Genomic DNA, 16889 nt, shown 5'->3' with positions numbered 1-16889 from the left:
CGATTCATTTTCCACTGCCGTGACACCTACAAACACCGGACGTTGATAAATTATCGTTACAGAAATCGTTACTTATTTCTTTTTCGCTCGACAAGTCTGCCCGGTCGTCCACCTAATGTGCTCCTTTTTACTGAACTCTTCTTCTTAAAGTTATTATTATTGATGTTCTTTTAAATGTGTACTTTAAACATATTTCTCTTATTGTATTAATATAAAAACATGAATGGTTCAAAAATATTAGATACTTAATTTAATGCATAACTTTTTTCCTTATTACCTGAATTTTCACCAAAAATCTATGTTAACCAATTAAAAGATTTTCTCTTAACAAAATTCAACTGCAAGAACTGCTCTAGTTTTAATGCACAAGTATTAGGTGAATTGTCTTTTTTCTCCGTACCTCTTCCCATATCATTAGCGGTCGGCCTTACATCACTACTATCGATTTTAGTACACGAGCATAATACAAAGGTTCATTTATTTTAATAAAATCTTTTATTTTTGTTAGTCAGTTACACTTACAGCATGAAACGCAGCATATCAAAATGGACCGAGAGCCGCGAATCGGCATGTAAACCTGCGTTAACATTGCAGTGCTGACGGCAACTTCGAAGTAACATTGGCGACCAAGGCGACTATCTACCACCAGGGGCTTGTGGAATGGAAGCCGCCTGCTATATACAAGTCTTCCTGTGAAATAGATGTGGAATATTTTCCTTTCGACGAGCAAACGTGCGTTCTTAAATTTGGTAGCTGGACGTACGACGGATTCAAGGTAATTAGCGAGGCTCTCTCGCCGCTCTCGCTGACCGCTCTGTTTGTCCGCAGCGCCGACGGCAACTACGAAGTGACGCTGATGACGAAGGCTACCGTCTACTACAACGGCTTGGTGGTGTGGCAGCCGCCCGCCGTCTATAAGTCCTCCTGCTCGATCGACGTCGAGTTCTTTCCTTACGACGTGCAAACCTGTGTGCTTAAGTTAGGCAGCTGGACTTATGACGGCTTCAAGGTGACGCCCTGCTGTACGCTGCTTGGGGCCGCGCGCGGGCTGTAGCAGTAGGGCCCGCTGTTCCGGCCGGTGTCCATGCAATAGCTTGTTGGCTCGAACGTAAATCGTGGTGTAATTGTATTACTTTTCTGTCCATGTGGTATGTTGAATTCACTTTTACATTATGACTGTACGATGGTGCAGTGTAGAGGCGAAGAGCGAGTGCTTTTCGTGTGTACCCGCTCCCCGCCTATGACTCGCTCCTTAGTTCTGACATGTTGCAACTACTTTTCAATGTGATGATGATGTTTAAAGTATGTGGAGTAGCGGTATGTCGACGTACGTGACCACGAATGCTCCAGAATATCCTGGGCCGATTCCAATTAGTTCGTTCGGCCTTCCTCGCTCGACACGGAAAGGTATAAAATTAATGTTGCCAGGTGATATGGGATGCAAACTTTCACTTATTCCAAACCCACCCAACGATCCCTTCCGACAGGACCTTTCCGCGCTGAACGACTTTTTAAAGTAAATGTCAATTAATTAAGTAATATTAAAAAAAATAAGGATCTATTTTCGATGATAGTAACATTTCCTAAAAGGCGTGGAGAGGTATCGTCGGATCTCTCACCCCCAATCCATAGCTGGCTCCGCTCGCGCCACACACACATACACATACACTTCCCACACACGGCACACAGAGCTTGTTGCATGCTTTCCTTTATTCGATGTCTAACTCAATTCAATGCATGATACTAGCTTGTCCCGGTCCACTTGCATTCCCGATCACAACGGACACTCTCCGCAGAATGCGGCCGTGGCTCTTACACAGCTTCACATGATGCCTTACACGCGAACAAGTAAAGCACAGCACGTGGAATTGATTACAGAAGAAATATTCTCTACGATATGTATACACTTGTTGCTCACTACACTTTCGAGCGTAAAGTCATCATAATACATATTTTATACCTTTCCCTTAGCGACTTCCTTCGGCTGTAACGGTGTCGCTTTCAGACCATTGCATGATTCATTTTAAAAAAAACCTAAGTATTCTTGAAGACACAACGAAAACGTTGCACAGAATTCTAAATAAGTCTCAATACTGGGAGTAGTAGAAGGTTTCGTCGACGCAACGTCCTTGAACACTGTCGACGTGACGCTCATTGCATGCACTCGAACGTAGCTACTGCCTCATGTCATGACTGTTGTTCGTCTATGCAACGCATGGAATACTTATAAATAATAACTAAATAAAATAAAATAATAAATAGCTTGAGGGTCGTAGCTCATTGGACACTGCGTCCGCGCGACACACATAGGCGCGGCGGAGCTGGTGTTTTGGTCCTCAGTATCAGATACTTGGCGAGTCGTTTGCCGATGATAGAATTATTTCGAAGTTATGGCTTAAACCATACGCGAAGTAATAGCTAGATTCGTTGAGATTCCGTCATATTTTTGATACTGAGGATATCATTCCTTACAATAATCAGTTGAATTACGTGAATCAATTGATCTGTGTTAAAGCGTTGTTTCTTCTTCGCATGTCATTCTGTTGTGGTATTTCGTCATTGAAGATGGTTATGTCACCATGTCGTTTAAAAGTCTTGGTTTGGTTTTAAATTAGGTACATTCCAACTTGGCACACTTTGTGGCATGGTTAGTCCATAGTGTACATTTATGAAATTAAATTCAAGGTCGGTATTTGAAGACATTGTGAGATAGAATATTTTCCACAGTAGTAGATACTTAATAATGAAATCGTCATTGCGTTCGATGTTGACAGTACTTATATGAGGTATCAAATATCTAACAATAAGCATCCATTTTTGTGTGTGAGATTCTTCGACACATCGTGTGACAGGATGCATGTATCAATTGTAACAATCCTTTTTAACAAATCGTTTAATACCTAATTGAATAAATATAAATCGTCTAGTGCTTTACGTTGAGCTAAATATGATAAGTGCCAATATATTTGTTACTTTTTTTAAGTATCTTTAAGCATAATGATTAAAACTGGCCTAGTCATTTTAGTGATACGTAAAAACGCAGACTACGTAGATAAAACTGCATAACCTAAAAGCAAAATGATAAAATTAATCTTTATACTTTTAACTAAAAACAATTTTGAATTTTATTACAGTATGTGTTGTCTGTTGTTTGTGTTTAATAATTATATTATTAATTATTTTAAGGCAAAGGAAAGTATTATTATCCTAAAATTATTTGTACCGAAATAGCGAACATTATATTAGAAAATTAATATTATGAGGTGCTTACTTGTAAAATTTGCGATTCTCAATACTGGCAACTTTTAACCAAAACTGATACATTTTTTATACATATATTTAACGGCCTGATGTTTGTTTAATAATTCCCAATTATTTTGTTTGACATCGTTCTGTTCTTGAAACATTAAAATTTCTATTTTTTATTGGTAAAGATAACTAATAACGTTACCGGCAGCCTTCAATATAAAGGGTTTTTCATTAAGAGCAATCGAACTTAAAAATAAAATAAAAATACCTATCTAAGTGACATTGCCACAATTTCTATTTTGTTTTAAAAGGTATTCGATGACATTATGTATATATATAAGTAATTTCACGAAGAGCGCGAGCTATGGTTTAGATTTGACGTAGCCCCACAGAAAGTAGTCGAGCGGTGTTAAGTTACACGATCTCGGTGGCCAGTTGATATCGCCACCACGCGAGATGACGAAGCCTTCGAATTTCTCATCTAATAAATTTTATGTTTCCCGTGCATGGCAAGAAGCGCCGTCCTGTTGGAACCACATGTTTGTGAGATCCATGTCACCTATCCTAGGCCACAAAAGACAAACGTGTAGCGTTCCCTGGTGAAATGTCATGACTAAATATGTGTTTGTGCCAAATTTGACAGCTATCGGCTTACTAAGATGGCCACTATGAACTGTCGTAAGTTCGAGGATAGAACATTTTCGTTAAATTTGGAAAGATATATAATTTTTTTGACTAAAACCCATCGGAATTAACGGTTCAGAAAATTTCATGCTAGAAAAAGAAAATAATTCCGATGAGTCGGTCAGAACTATCATGAAATGATTCAGCGACATTCGCGGCCCGATTATTTTTATCGAATGAATCAATTAAACGCCCATAACACGGAAGAAGTTCACTAACAATGTTACCTCGACTGATTAAATTATTCTTTTACTATTTTAATATTGAATCGCAATTTCACGAGTAGGCATCAATATTTGAGCCCCATTACAAACGATTAGATCAGCAGAGTTTATAATTACTGGTTAAAATTACAAGTGATTTATTCAAATTAAGTATTTACGTTGAATTTATTTGTACAGTTAATAATATTTGAAGCTGGTATGTGGCAGGTTGACCTGCGGCACATGGATGAACAAGCTGGCAGCAACGTTGTTTCAGTCGGGGTCGACCTCTCCGAGTTCTACATGTCAGTTGAATGGGATATATTGGAAGTACCAGCAGTCAGGTCAGCACAAACTAATCTATACATCTATACATATAAATAAAATTAGAGTGTCTGTTTGTAATATTGAAATAACCGCTTTTTACTACATGCATATAATACGGTACATACACCAAAATAACATTTTTTACAACTTTTGTCTGTATGTCTGTCTGTCTGTCTGTCTGTTTGTTCCTGCTAATCTCGGTTCGGCCGGTTGGACCGATTTTGATGAGACTTTCACTAATAGATAGTTGATGATTTTTTTAGACTAGCTTCGCCCCGCGGCGTTACCCGCAGTTATTGTCGTACCGCGCGTAACATGGCGGGACTCGCCCATCAATAATAAAATCTAATGTTTCCGAAGCGAAGCGAGAGCGGGTCGCTAGTCACATATACAACAACATCGTTGTTTCGTTTCGGGACTTGGCACATATTAATAAATTGTTAATTTATATCAATTTATACTTACGTAATGTTATTATGGCTATGTCCGAAAAATGTAATTAGGAATATGTATGTGCTAGAGTCGCCACTACGGATTTTGAAATACACGTAACGACGAAGTCAAAGAATAATCCCCTTCTACATAATATCTATAATAAGGGGCTATATCACGGCCCATATCAGAAGACAATGTATGCTTCTTAGTGTTTCATCCATAGTTATCATCATTATTCTAAATTAGTCTTCCCGTTAATTCCACCCGATGACCCAAATACAAGAAAGTAAGAAGTGAGGTCAGTATATCGTGTGCAGATAGACTAGCATAGATTAGGTAGGGAAAAAAATCTACAGAAATGTAAAACTATAGATTTCACTGACTGAATTTAGGTTCTAAGAAATAACTACGATCGTTGCCAACCTTAATGCTCTGACTACTGCTAATTTGACCTAAAATATATAAAAAAAAACTAATGGAATTAACTATAAATTTTAATGGATTTCAATATCTGCTCCAAGAGAAAAGTTTTTTACTTTAGTATTTTTTGGAAACTAGTCAGATAATATTATTAATTAATAATGATAATATTATATATATAATACAGATAATATTTATGTAATATTGGTAAAGAAAAAAAAACGTATCACCGTAGTATATACTACTAACGATACTCACTCACCCTTCGGCAAACAGATCGATAAAGGTCCGTTACATTGCTTCTTACTTTAGACTTTAGAGTGGTTTATGCCGTGCCGTATTTTTCGAGATAAAGCTTGAGACGCCTGTCAAATGTTTTCAAGATCAGTTTCAACCGTAACATAGTTAAAGCGCGTCTTAAGCTTTTTCATTTTATCCTTGATCACTTAACAGTTGAAAGTAAGGTTGCCAATTTATTTATCAAATACGAATAGTACAAAATACTTAAATGTACCAACAATATAGTTAGGTAGGTCACGTATACATAACAAATCAGTGTTAATAGTCCTACTGGCAGCAGTTAGTAAAAAGATGAATGTTACGATGGTTCTCGCCTGCGATGTTGAAGAAGAATACAAGAAAACAATTTGATTGATTTTAGTCAGCTTACAACTGTTTCTCAGAAAAGGAAAAGAAAGTTTGCATGAGAATACTGAATAACATAGATTTGTTTGTCGCAAATACATTTGATGAGACATCGTCTGCGTATTTTTATTCCATGGTGATGCGGTTCGTGGCGAAAGATAGTTGTTGGTAGGCAAACGTCTTAAAAGACAATAAAATGAGCTGGAGAATAGAATATTAGGTCTATCTATATATGAAAGTTATCTATCCTCCTCCTTCAATTTCAAAAGTATATACGTAAATCTAATAATATCCGCAGACCGGGCTCAGTGGTGTAGATTGGGAGAGGCCTATGTCCAGCAGTGGACGACTGTGGGCTGTTGATGATGATGATGATGATGATGATACGTAAATCTAACGTAGACAATTGAAACCAAGTGGGTTAAAAGAAAATGATAATGTGTAGAAGTTACATAGTTAATATTTAACAATTCAAATAAATCAACAGACAAAAAGTATTTTGAAATTTAAAGTTATCTGCGTGCTTAGAAATTAAATACATAGATTAAAACAATAGGTTCTGGTGTACATTGTACATTGAAAAAAACTAACTAAACATGAGTAATAAATTTCCATTAAAACAGGCTGATGTAAGAAAGTCGTGTAAACAATTTAAATATTTTTAGAATTCACTTTAAGCTGTCAGATGTCAGTAGTTACATAGCAACTACTACTCGTAATTAATACGGAAGTAACCCGAATAATGTTTCACGTCCAAGTCGCTGAACAGATTTTGACGAAACTCGATATAGGAATAGTTTGAAAGAAACTTGGCTACTACGGAGACCGTGTACGAAATATAATATGTATAATATTTCATGCGGCGAACTGCTGTTTTGAATTACAAAAAAAAACTGATTCTGTGCTTCCGTTAAATTTTAGGTGTTCTCTAACCGTCTTCTTAAGGTCAGCAGATCTTACGGATACCGAGAAACTCCTAGCACTCTACCCTATAAATTCCCTATTTCATAAGAAGAATCCACTTTGTCGTTTTCCTTTTTCAATTGTTTTACAACCCTGGGTTCGAGTCTCGCCATTGAGTCTAGAGCGCTCTCGCATCGACATCACTTTACTACGTGTATACGCTTTTCCCCGTCAAGCCCTGCTTTTTGCGAGGGATCCCCTACTTTACAGATATTGTCAATTTATCTCAACTTTAATTTCGAACCAAGTTTAAAAAAATGACACAGTTTATATATTAATTTATAATTACATACTTAATAATTGCAAGCCGATTCGTAATTATTTTATACGAAAACTGGCCCTCTTTTGCCACCAAATAATATATGCAAGTCCCTGAGAGCGGTCTAAAGTAACTCTCTAAAGTCAGCAATGCATTGCCTTGAGCGTCATTTTCCCTTTGCAAAATGGATATGTAAATTTTCCTTAATAGAAAAGTTACTTTCATTGTTTTCAAATTACATAAATTTGGCAGATTCTTGTACAATTTATGAATGAATCAAAGAAATACAGTATACAGGTAGTTTTATAACGGGCAGTTGACACAAAGTTGGCACAATCTTTCTGTGCATTTAGAATTTCGTGTAAAGAATTCGAAAGGTTTTCAAAACCAACGTTTGATTTTATTTCCGAAACCCGGCACGTACATTTGGGTTAGGTCGATAAAGCTTTTTGTCGTCTGATACTTCAGAAAAAAATATAGTTTTAACTGCCTAATGCTAGCAATTTACTATTAGGGCTATTATATCCCCTGTTCTCATTGCGAACATTACATTACGTACATTAGAAAGTATACAATACACATATAAAACGATATATCTCCCTTCAAACATAAAATTATATTCATATTCCATACGATGTTTTACGAGCCACTTAGTGAAATTACTCGGAGTTACGACTCACATTTGTATCATGTATAGTAAAATGTATTCATATTTTGAAATGATTCAAAATTTGTTTATAAAAAAGTAAATCTGATATATACTTTGTTTCTGCCACGAAGTTGTCAAGCGTTCTGGATTGAGGGGTGGGACAACTGTTGTACAATCTAATTGAGACTTCATACCGTCTTACAATGGCTATAATTCTTTTGCAGGGCAGCCGTGTTTTTAACAGGCTTTTATTAGCTTAGTATGTATGTATGTTTCTATGTAATGCAATTTTTTAACTTCATTTTCAAGACGTCTGATTAGCATGAAAATTTTGCACTCGCATCAAAGACCGATGACAAAACAGAAATTTTATAACTTCTCTTGACCAGTCTTTTTTTTTTTATTACCCTTGTAGGCAGACGAGCATACGGCCCACCTGATGGTGAGTGGTTACCGTCGCCCATGGACTTCAGCAATGCCAGGGGCAGAGCCAAGTCGCTGGCTACCGTAGTCTCAGCAGTAAAAAAAATAATTAATTAATTCTAGGGGTGAAAAGCTATTTGGTTTAAGCGAGGAGACCCATTTAAAGTTTGAAGTTTGAAAAAAATATCATAACAAAAAAATCTTCTTCAGCTATTTGGATGGAGTAAACTTAATTGAAGTTCAATTAAAAACATCGAACTGTTGATGCTACTCGTAATACCGAACAAAACCCACATTTAATTACAAAGATAAATGTCGCCTTTCACCCTTCGAATCGTTTTTTCGGTTTGCTGTTTAAACCTGTTTTATTAACTGCATATATTAATTTTTTTTATTCGTCAAATATTAACTTCATGTCTCTCAAGGTTGGTACTGTTATTCACGTTTTGTTACCTTTTGGCTCCGGTTACCAGATTACTCCACGAAGGCCGTGAATTCATCTGCGCAACTTGAACGTTTTAAAAGCTACATGAATATATTTAAATTCAAAGAAATTCACATACAAGTTTGGTTAAGCTAAAGTATTTTTTGGTGCAGGAACGAAAAATTTTACACGTGTTGCGATGAGCCGTACTTGGACATCACTTTCAACATCACGATGCGCCGGAAAACATTGTTTTACACCGTCAACATTATAATTCCTTGTATGGGAATATCTTTTCTAACCGTTCTAACATTTTATCTGCCGTCAGACAGCGGGGAAAAGGTAAGCCTTACTTAAATATTATCTTACAAGATTAAATTAAAATGAGAATTCGCAAGGCGTTCGCTAAATAATATCGCAGTCTCAAGGTAGGTTACGTAAAAAAGATTAAGCTAGTCTGTAATAATAAAGTCTAAAGATGATATTCGTACGTTGATTACTGCATCTGTTTGTGGGTTCGAATAGTATTTTAATATTAGTAGCCCGTGAGCTCTCAACTCTGAAAATAATCAGTTGATCACACTAACATGTCCTTACTTCGAAAAAAGACTATCTGACTATCGATCTTCTTGTCGACAAATAGATGCTGCTACTCAGTTTAAGTATAACTAAATGATAAAGCTTTTATGAAAATGAGGTTACGATGATGCTATTCATAGTACTTTTTAAGTTTACATTTTTCAATTAACTAAATGCAGTGAATAATTTAAAAAAAACTTAAAAAAAATTACATTAAAATAATTTCTGGAAAATGACCCCCTTTTACCAAATGTAAAATAATTTAGGAGCCTATAGAAACTTAGCGTGGGATTTCAATGATTTCATATTGAAATTTATTTATTTAGAATTAAAGTTAGAACTAAATTTATTATACTCTATTTGCGCTACCGTTTTTAGGAAATCATTTCTTTAAATATTTAATCTAAAAATTATTTTGGAGCTGTGGATTTTCAAAAAAATATCAAAAACTACATAATACTCCTTAATTAATATTTTTATTTTTATTAATATAGATGATATTTGAAAGAAAAAAAATTATTAGTTTACGCTTGCTTTTAACCGCGAGGTACAAAATTCCATGAAAAACCGCAAATGAGATGTTTTTTTAATTCGTCCATAAGCATTTATTTGCTTTATACTGTAAAAATACACATGATTTGAATGGTAAAAAAAAATTGCTTATAAGATTCGTAAAATCTTCAATCTTCTTCTTCAACCCGTTTCCACCCAATGCTGATTGTAGGTGTCTTCGAATGCACCCCATTCTTTTGGGTCTCTTGCCTTTTGCATCCAGTCTTTACCAACCACTTTGACCATGTCATCCCACTTTGACCATGTCATCGGTCCATCGGTTGACTGTCTGCCCACGTTACGACGATTCGTAAAATGTTCGCCGACAATTATATGCTATGACTTTAACACAGAAAATGTAATATCACTAATATTAACTACGAGTGACTAGAATGTTCAATACGATTTGATTGGTGCATAGAAGAAAAAAGATGTGTGGTGACGTGGGACACCGGATAGGAACGAAGTCCCTTATTATAAAAATATTAATTTTAAGTTCTAATTGAGGTATAAAGAAAATAATTATTCGGGTATACATTTTTAATTGTTTTTTTTATTGATAAAAAAAATCTACTTTACAAAGTTACCAACTTTATTTTATTCACAATGATTTATAAAAAATATATAATAAAAATATGTTATTTTTTGTACGTTATTACAAAGTTAAGTCGTGCACTGTGTGCATTACTAATAAAAATCTGACGTTACGGACGTTTTTTCCCTGTTGGGGTACCCCACCGCATCGTCCCTTAAGGAACTTCGTTTCAAAAAACAAAAATAAATTTGTAAATACTAATTGAACGTATCGAATGCAATTATTAATTATGTTGTATAATAAATCATTTCCGTATCGGTGTAATCAGTTCATTTTTTTGCCAGGTAACATTGTCTATATCGATACTCATCAGTCTACACGTGTTTTTCCTCTTGGTTGTCGAAATTATTCCTCCCACCTCCCTGGTTGTACCGCTGCTCGGAAAATACCTAATTTTCGCCATGATCCTAGTTTCGATCAGGTAAGTTAATTAATTTTTCAATGATAAAAAATATAATAATGTAGAAATTAAATAAAGTAATATAAAAAAGTGTAATAATATTAAGGTTTTACCTTTAGGATTTAAATATTTCCTCACGCTGTGCCGCGATACAGGACCCGTCCCATTATCATATAAATTAAAAGTTTGTTCTGAAACAAGGTTGCATGCTCTAGTTGTAATAAATTACATTCCAGCTTACACTTGGACACAAAGGCTTTTTTATTCTACGTTATATCAAAGTAGAATACGTAATTAAAACTACTTTTACGTTGTAGTCTCGCGTTTTTTTTTTTTTGCAATTTAATTATTTTTCAACGTTTCCAATACCTTATAGTTTTCGTTGTCACGGACGACTACGGTGATATTATAAAAAAAAAAAAATTATAATAATACGGCGACATTTGAATATTGCATATTTGAAAACTAATTGCTCTTTGTTTTTCTATAATTAAAATTTGGAGTTTTACGTTTCACTTCACACTGTTTTTTTTTTAATTGTGTTTTCATTTCTATGATAAATTACGGTGTTCTTTTATCTCAATAGTTTCGCGCATCATACGAATAATTAATTTGTTTTCTTTAGCGAGTATTTCGATGTTGTCAAAGCTTATAAAATTTTAGTTACCACTGACCAGAGCATTTTGACAAGCTGCAGACTTATATACTCGGTTGTTATTGTATCGGAAACCAGCTGTTAAGTTTTCTTAATGAAACCCATTATCACTCAGATCAGTTATCCGATGACATACGATAAATTCATGAAAACCTGGAACTAACGATAAAGGATTTTTCATTCGTTTGATAAGCTCTGTGAATCAATTATGTGATGGTTCTCAGTATCTAAGATTTACGAAATTCTTATTCATTTAATTTTTTTTAAATAAACGAGGAAAGTGCATAATACTCTCGTTTAATATATTACGACTTTTTTAACATAATATCGATTAAAAAGTAACCTAACGTAGCTGTTTTCAACTTAAAATATCACTTACTTCGCTTACATTAAAACTTAAAAATCATTATTCGAGATAGCTTAATTACTAACCGCAGCTTCTGTGATTAAGTCCAACTTGTAACTTAATTAACGATAATCTGCCAGAAAGGCGCGAAGTCACCTAAACTGTTCTACAATAGTTTGGTATTTAAACTATTCGGTAGGAAACTAATTCTCAACAGGCTTCGTGTTTAGATTATCTGTCTATTAGGTTAAAATTAGGTAATAGTAATTCAATTCATGTATGTATGTATATTATTATGTATCAAGATTATAAATAAGTTTGTTAGAAAATTGGTGTTACAAATTTAAATGAACAATGTGTTACTGGTGGTAGGACCTCTTGTGAGTCCGCGCGGGTGGGTACCACCACTCTGCCTATTTATGCCGTGAAGCAGTAATGCGTTTCATTTTGAAGGGTGGGGCAGCCGTTGTGACTGTACTTGAGACCTTAGAACTTATTCTCAAGGTGGGTGGCGCATTTACGTTGTGGATGTCTATGGGCTCCAGTAACCACTTAACACCAGGTGGGCTGTGAGCTCGTCCACCCATCTAAGCAATAAAAAAAAAATGCACACTTCCACATTAAATGCACATTTCGTTTTTCAGGCTACGTATTGTGTCAGTCAATCATCCAGACTAATATTTCTTTTTAGTATATGCGTAACGGTGGTCGTTCTCAACGTCCACTTCAGGTCACCGCAGACACATCGAATGGCGCCTTGGGTGAAAAGAGTATTCATTCACATTCTGCCCCGATTGCTCTTTATGAAACGACCCCAGTACAAGTTCGATACAACGAGGTGAGACACAGTTAAACTAACACTTGTCTTATTGATACAATATACAGCTTTATTTTGTGGCCACTCAGCTGAAGTTGTACATATTATAGTCTTTTTAAATTTTATCTTTCGTTAACTACGTAGTAAGTAAGTCTTATTATTCTTTTCAAAACGCTTATTTAGTGCTAGTTATAAGTTTAAACATAATTTAAGACAAACCATGCTATATTTGAGAAATATCAAACTGAAATCTTGACTTTTCATTGTTGGAGGATTTATTAGAATTAAGCAGATACTAACTTTAAAAGTAAAAATTTAAAACAATAATACACGCAAAATTAATCATCACGATTATTGACTGTTATAAAATCGAGCATTCACTACTAGATATTATATATTAAATTAACTAGCGACCCGCCCTCGCTTCGCTTCGGAAACAATAAAACACACATGAAACAAAAAAAAAAAAAAATTAAAAAAAGTAGCCTATGTTCATCAGGGACAATGTCGGCTTCTAATGGAAAAAGAATTTTTCAAATCGGTCCAATAATTTCGGAGCCTATTCGAAACAAACAAACAAACAAATCTTTCCTCTTTATAATATTAGTATAGAGTATAGATTAAACTAGATACAATAAAAAAAAAATACAATAAAATTTCACAATTACTACGTAATAAACGTAATATCGTCAACACAAAAGACGTAATATTCAGTGGATAAAGTAGTTTGATTTACTAGGCACGGCATTCAGTGGATGATCGGTTTGGACAGCTGCTCGGCGTTGTTCATTGAGGGACTGATTGTCTATTAGCCGACTAGAGGTATATTAGGCCAACATGGCCGCGCTATTTTATCGGGCATTATGTAAATTAACCACCGAAACATTAGAACGGCTGCCTCATCTGCACAATTACTAAATTCTAAGCTGCATGAATTGAGTGCGCTTTAAAAGGATGACACTTAAGTTTTGTTTATTGCCTGATAATCGAAATTATGTCCTTTAAAAAAATGTACGCTGATCAAGTGGACAGTAAAAGTATTAAAAGTACAAATTCGATGTAGAACTTTATGAGTAATTATAGTACAAAACCCGATATGCCCATTAATAAAATCACTATGTGGTTGCGCTGGTTTAAAACTTAGTTAGTTTTAGGTTTCGAAAAATAGCAACATTTTAATTTGGTTTTGCAAATCCTGTCCCATCCCTCTCCGGCACTTTACCTACGGACGCGTGCGAGCGAGATCGTGTGGTGACATCGAGACGAAAAAATATGGCTGAACAACCGCGCGCGCGCTTCGTGTCTTTGTTATGTTAAATACGTAAATAAGTGAAATCGTTGGTGTTTCTCATCGCGGAGTGGTACGAGTCTGCAGCAAGGACTACATAAAGGTATTGTGCATCCTTCCTTTAACGCAGAACTGCCGCTTCTTATCGTTTCTTCCCGCAGTCTGTGTCCTTCATTTGCAACGACCAAATTTTAAATATTTTCGTAGTTTTTTCATCTCGCGTCTACATTTTATGGTCCAAACGAGCCGGATTCGTGTTAAATCAGCGCCAACCATTGGCTAGGTTACCTAATTTACCTAATATCATTAGAACCGCGTACCAAGTAGGTACTTCGAAAAAATATCGCTTTTCTTGCTTTCGTCTTAAATATCGTTTTCGTTCACATTATTTCTTACAATTCCTTATTTACAATATCAAATTAGGTAGATAGAAAACCCGCGTTCTCGTTTCTTATATTTATCGGTTATTGCAAATAGTAGTTTCTTTGTTAGATCACCGGTCGAGCGTACGCCTCGAGCCGGCCGCATACATTTAGTTTTAAGTATTCAGTGTAGGTTCCCCGTGTGGTGTCGGGCACCTTACGTAGAATAGCACCACTCCCGCCTCTTCCTGGGATATCGTAAAAGGCGATAGATAGGAAACGCCAGGCGACGGGTAGTAGCGTATTCCTGTGTGCTAATAACACCCGCCGCTTCGAATATGATCTTTAGTTTTACTATAAAATATTTATTAACATTTGTACTATTCGCATAAATTTGTACTCGTAGGTAGGTGTTTACCTTTCCCGCCGCTTCGAATATCGTTAGTTTGTTAATTTGAAATATTTATTTTACGTTTATCTTAAAATGGCACCTTCAGATACTAATTTAAAGATGTTATATGCCAAAAGAGATAGGATATTCTCCCGCATGCAAAGCATTTCTAGCCAAGTTAGAGATATGGATTCAAAGTCATTCAACGCTGACGCTTTTTTGTGCGACTTTGAAACAGTAGATTCATTGCGTGAAGATTTTGAAGGTGTGCTCGATAAAATAATCTTGTTGGAGTTAAAGGCTAATCCCGATTATTTAGTTAATTATCAACCTCTTACGGCGTTTGAAGATCTCTTAGGCTGCGTGAAACGAGCTGCCAAAAGGTTACAATCGCAATCGCAAACGGGGGATCACGTTACGCTGGCTGGTCATCATAGGATTCCGAAACTACCCCCAATAGAAATTCCCGAATTCAATGGCGATATAAAAAACTGGCCTTTGTTTATCTCTAGCTTTCGGAATGTCGTACATAATAATACATCGTTAACGGACTCTGAGAAACTTTATTATTTGATAGGCAAATTAACCGGCAGGGCTCGTTCCATATGCGCGGGAATTACTCCAAGCGCCGAAAACTATTCGTTAATTTTTGATTTATTAAATAGCAAATACGAAGATAAACGTCTATCTGCTACTGCGTATTTAGATCAATTATTTGAATTTAAACCTATCTCTTCTGCAAAGCCTAGTAATTTAGAATTATTTTTGGACAAGTTCGCATCGTCGGTAGCCGCTTTAAAAAACTTGAAGGTCAATGACCTATCGGATTTTACATTTTTGCATGTAGCGCTTCAAAAATTAGACACAGACACTGCCCGTGCGTTTGAATCCTATCAGCGCCTAAATAATAAGGGATGCGAAATACCATTGTTTGTAGATCTAGTGTCTTTTGTTCGTGATCACATAAAAGTATTAGAGCGCACGTCATCGGTTCCCAAGGCTGCCAACAAAAGGCAGTTTGACTCTAAGTTGTCATCTACACAGGCTTATACATCTAGTTCTTTTTTTTTTTTTTTTTTTTTTTCGGGCCGGGGGCCGAACCTCCTACGAGGTCCCCGCGCCTAGGGGGCGCGCGGGGTATGTGAGACTCAACGATCTGCAGGTGTTGAGAGCAGATCGCGGGCCCAAGGATTTTAGGGCCCACCCACTAAACGACTCCCCTGCACTCTTACACCCGACGTCCGATCTCCGTCCGGGGTCAGAACCCGTTCAGAGTAGGGGGGTTCCCGCGGTCAACACTACAACCAGACACGCGGCGCCACCCCGAGGACGCCCGACCGACGGGTCGTCGAGGCGATAGTCGACGACCAACGACGTCGGTCTCCGCGGTACGGCGGCCCTACCAGGCCGCCCGGGCGGTGCCGCTGGTGTTCCGGGATACCCCGCTGGGCCAGAACCAGCCTGCCGGGTCGGAACGCGATACACCGCCGACCGGGTTGCTCTTCAACAGTATGTTCGGCGACGACAGCGACGACGAAAATGCGGACCGCATCGCAGTCCGCAGCCGCCGACGCGCCGTCCCGTCCTCCTGGTGCCAGCGCGCTAGAGTGACGGTAGCGTGCGGCGCAGCCTCAACCCCCTTAGGTCGCCCCGTGACCATCACCGGGAGGAGACTGCCTCCTCATAGGGGCTGGAGCTGGACAAACGCCCTCCTCCGACCCCCGGCCCGACGGCGGCGGCACGGCGCCGAGAGGGAAGAAGAGCTCTCCCTCTCCCGTTCCGCCGCCTCCTTCTGCGAGATGGTGGACTCGCAGAAGTCGAGCATCGCCTGCCAGGACTCGTCGCTGCCGAGCATCGTAGCCACGACGGTCGGAAGCGACAAGTCCGGTCCTATTTTTGCAACGAGGACGCGGCGCTGCTCCGCGAAAGCGGGGCAGTACGCGAGCGTGTGCTCCGCCGTGTCCTCGTTGCAGCCACTGCAGTGGTGGCACTTCGGCGTCGGCTCCCTCCGGGCGACAAGGTGCAGGTAGCGACCGAAACAGCCGTGTCCCGTGAGCACCTGTGTCGCTCGGAAGGTGAGACGTCCTCGGTCGCGATTCACCCAGTCCGAGAGGACCGGGCGGATCGCCTCGACGGTCCGTCGCCCGTAGGCGGGGTCCGCCAGGCGGCGAGACCACGCCTCGAGCACGGCACGCCGAGATTGAAGCTTCCGCGCTCGAACTT

The 16889-nt window shown here is 37.7% G+C and overlaps 1 protein-coding gene across 2 annotated transcripts in view; it reads left to right on the top strand.

Annotated features, from left to right (window-relative positions):
• nAChRa4 (nicotinic acetylcholine receptor subunit alpha 4) overlaps nucleotides 1–16889 on the top strand; it is a 40322-nt gene that overhangs the window by 15955 nt on the left and 7478 nt on the right. Inside the window, 5 exon segments of one of the 2 annotated variants that reach the window (NM_001109919.1) lie at nucleotides 829–1009; nucleotides 4365–4480; nucleotides 8855–9023; nucleotides 10692–10828; nucleotides 12500–12646. In NM_001109919.1, coding sequence (NP_001103389.1) covers nucleotides 829–1009; nucleotides 4365–4480; nucleotides 8855–9023; nucleotides 10692–10828; nucleotides 12500–12646 — 750 coding nt within the window. 2 annotated transcript variants of the gene reach the window in all.

Source organism: Bombyx mori, chromosome 9, assembly GCF_030269925.1.
Source record: "Bombyx mori chromosome 9, ASM3026992v2".
Lineage (NCBI taxonomy): Eukaryota > Metazoa > Arthropoda > Insecta > Lepidoptera > Bombycidae > Bombyx > Bombyx mori.
The sequence above is the reverse complement of the archived record's forward strand: the minus strand, read 5'-3'. Positions and strand labels throughout refer to the sequence as shown.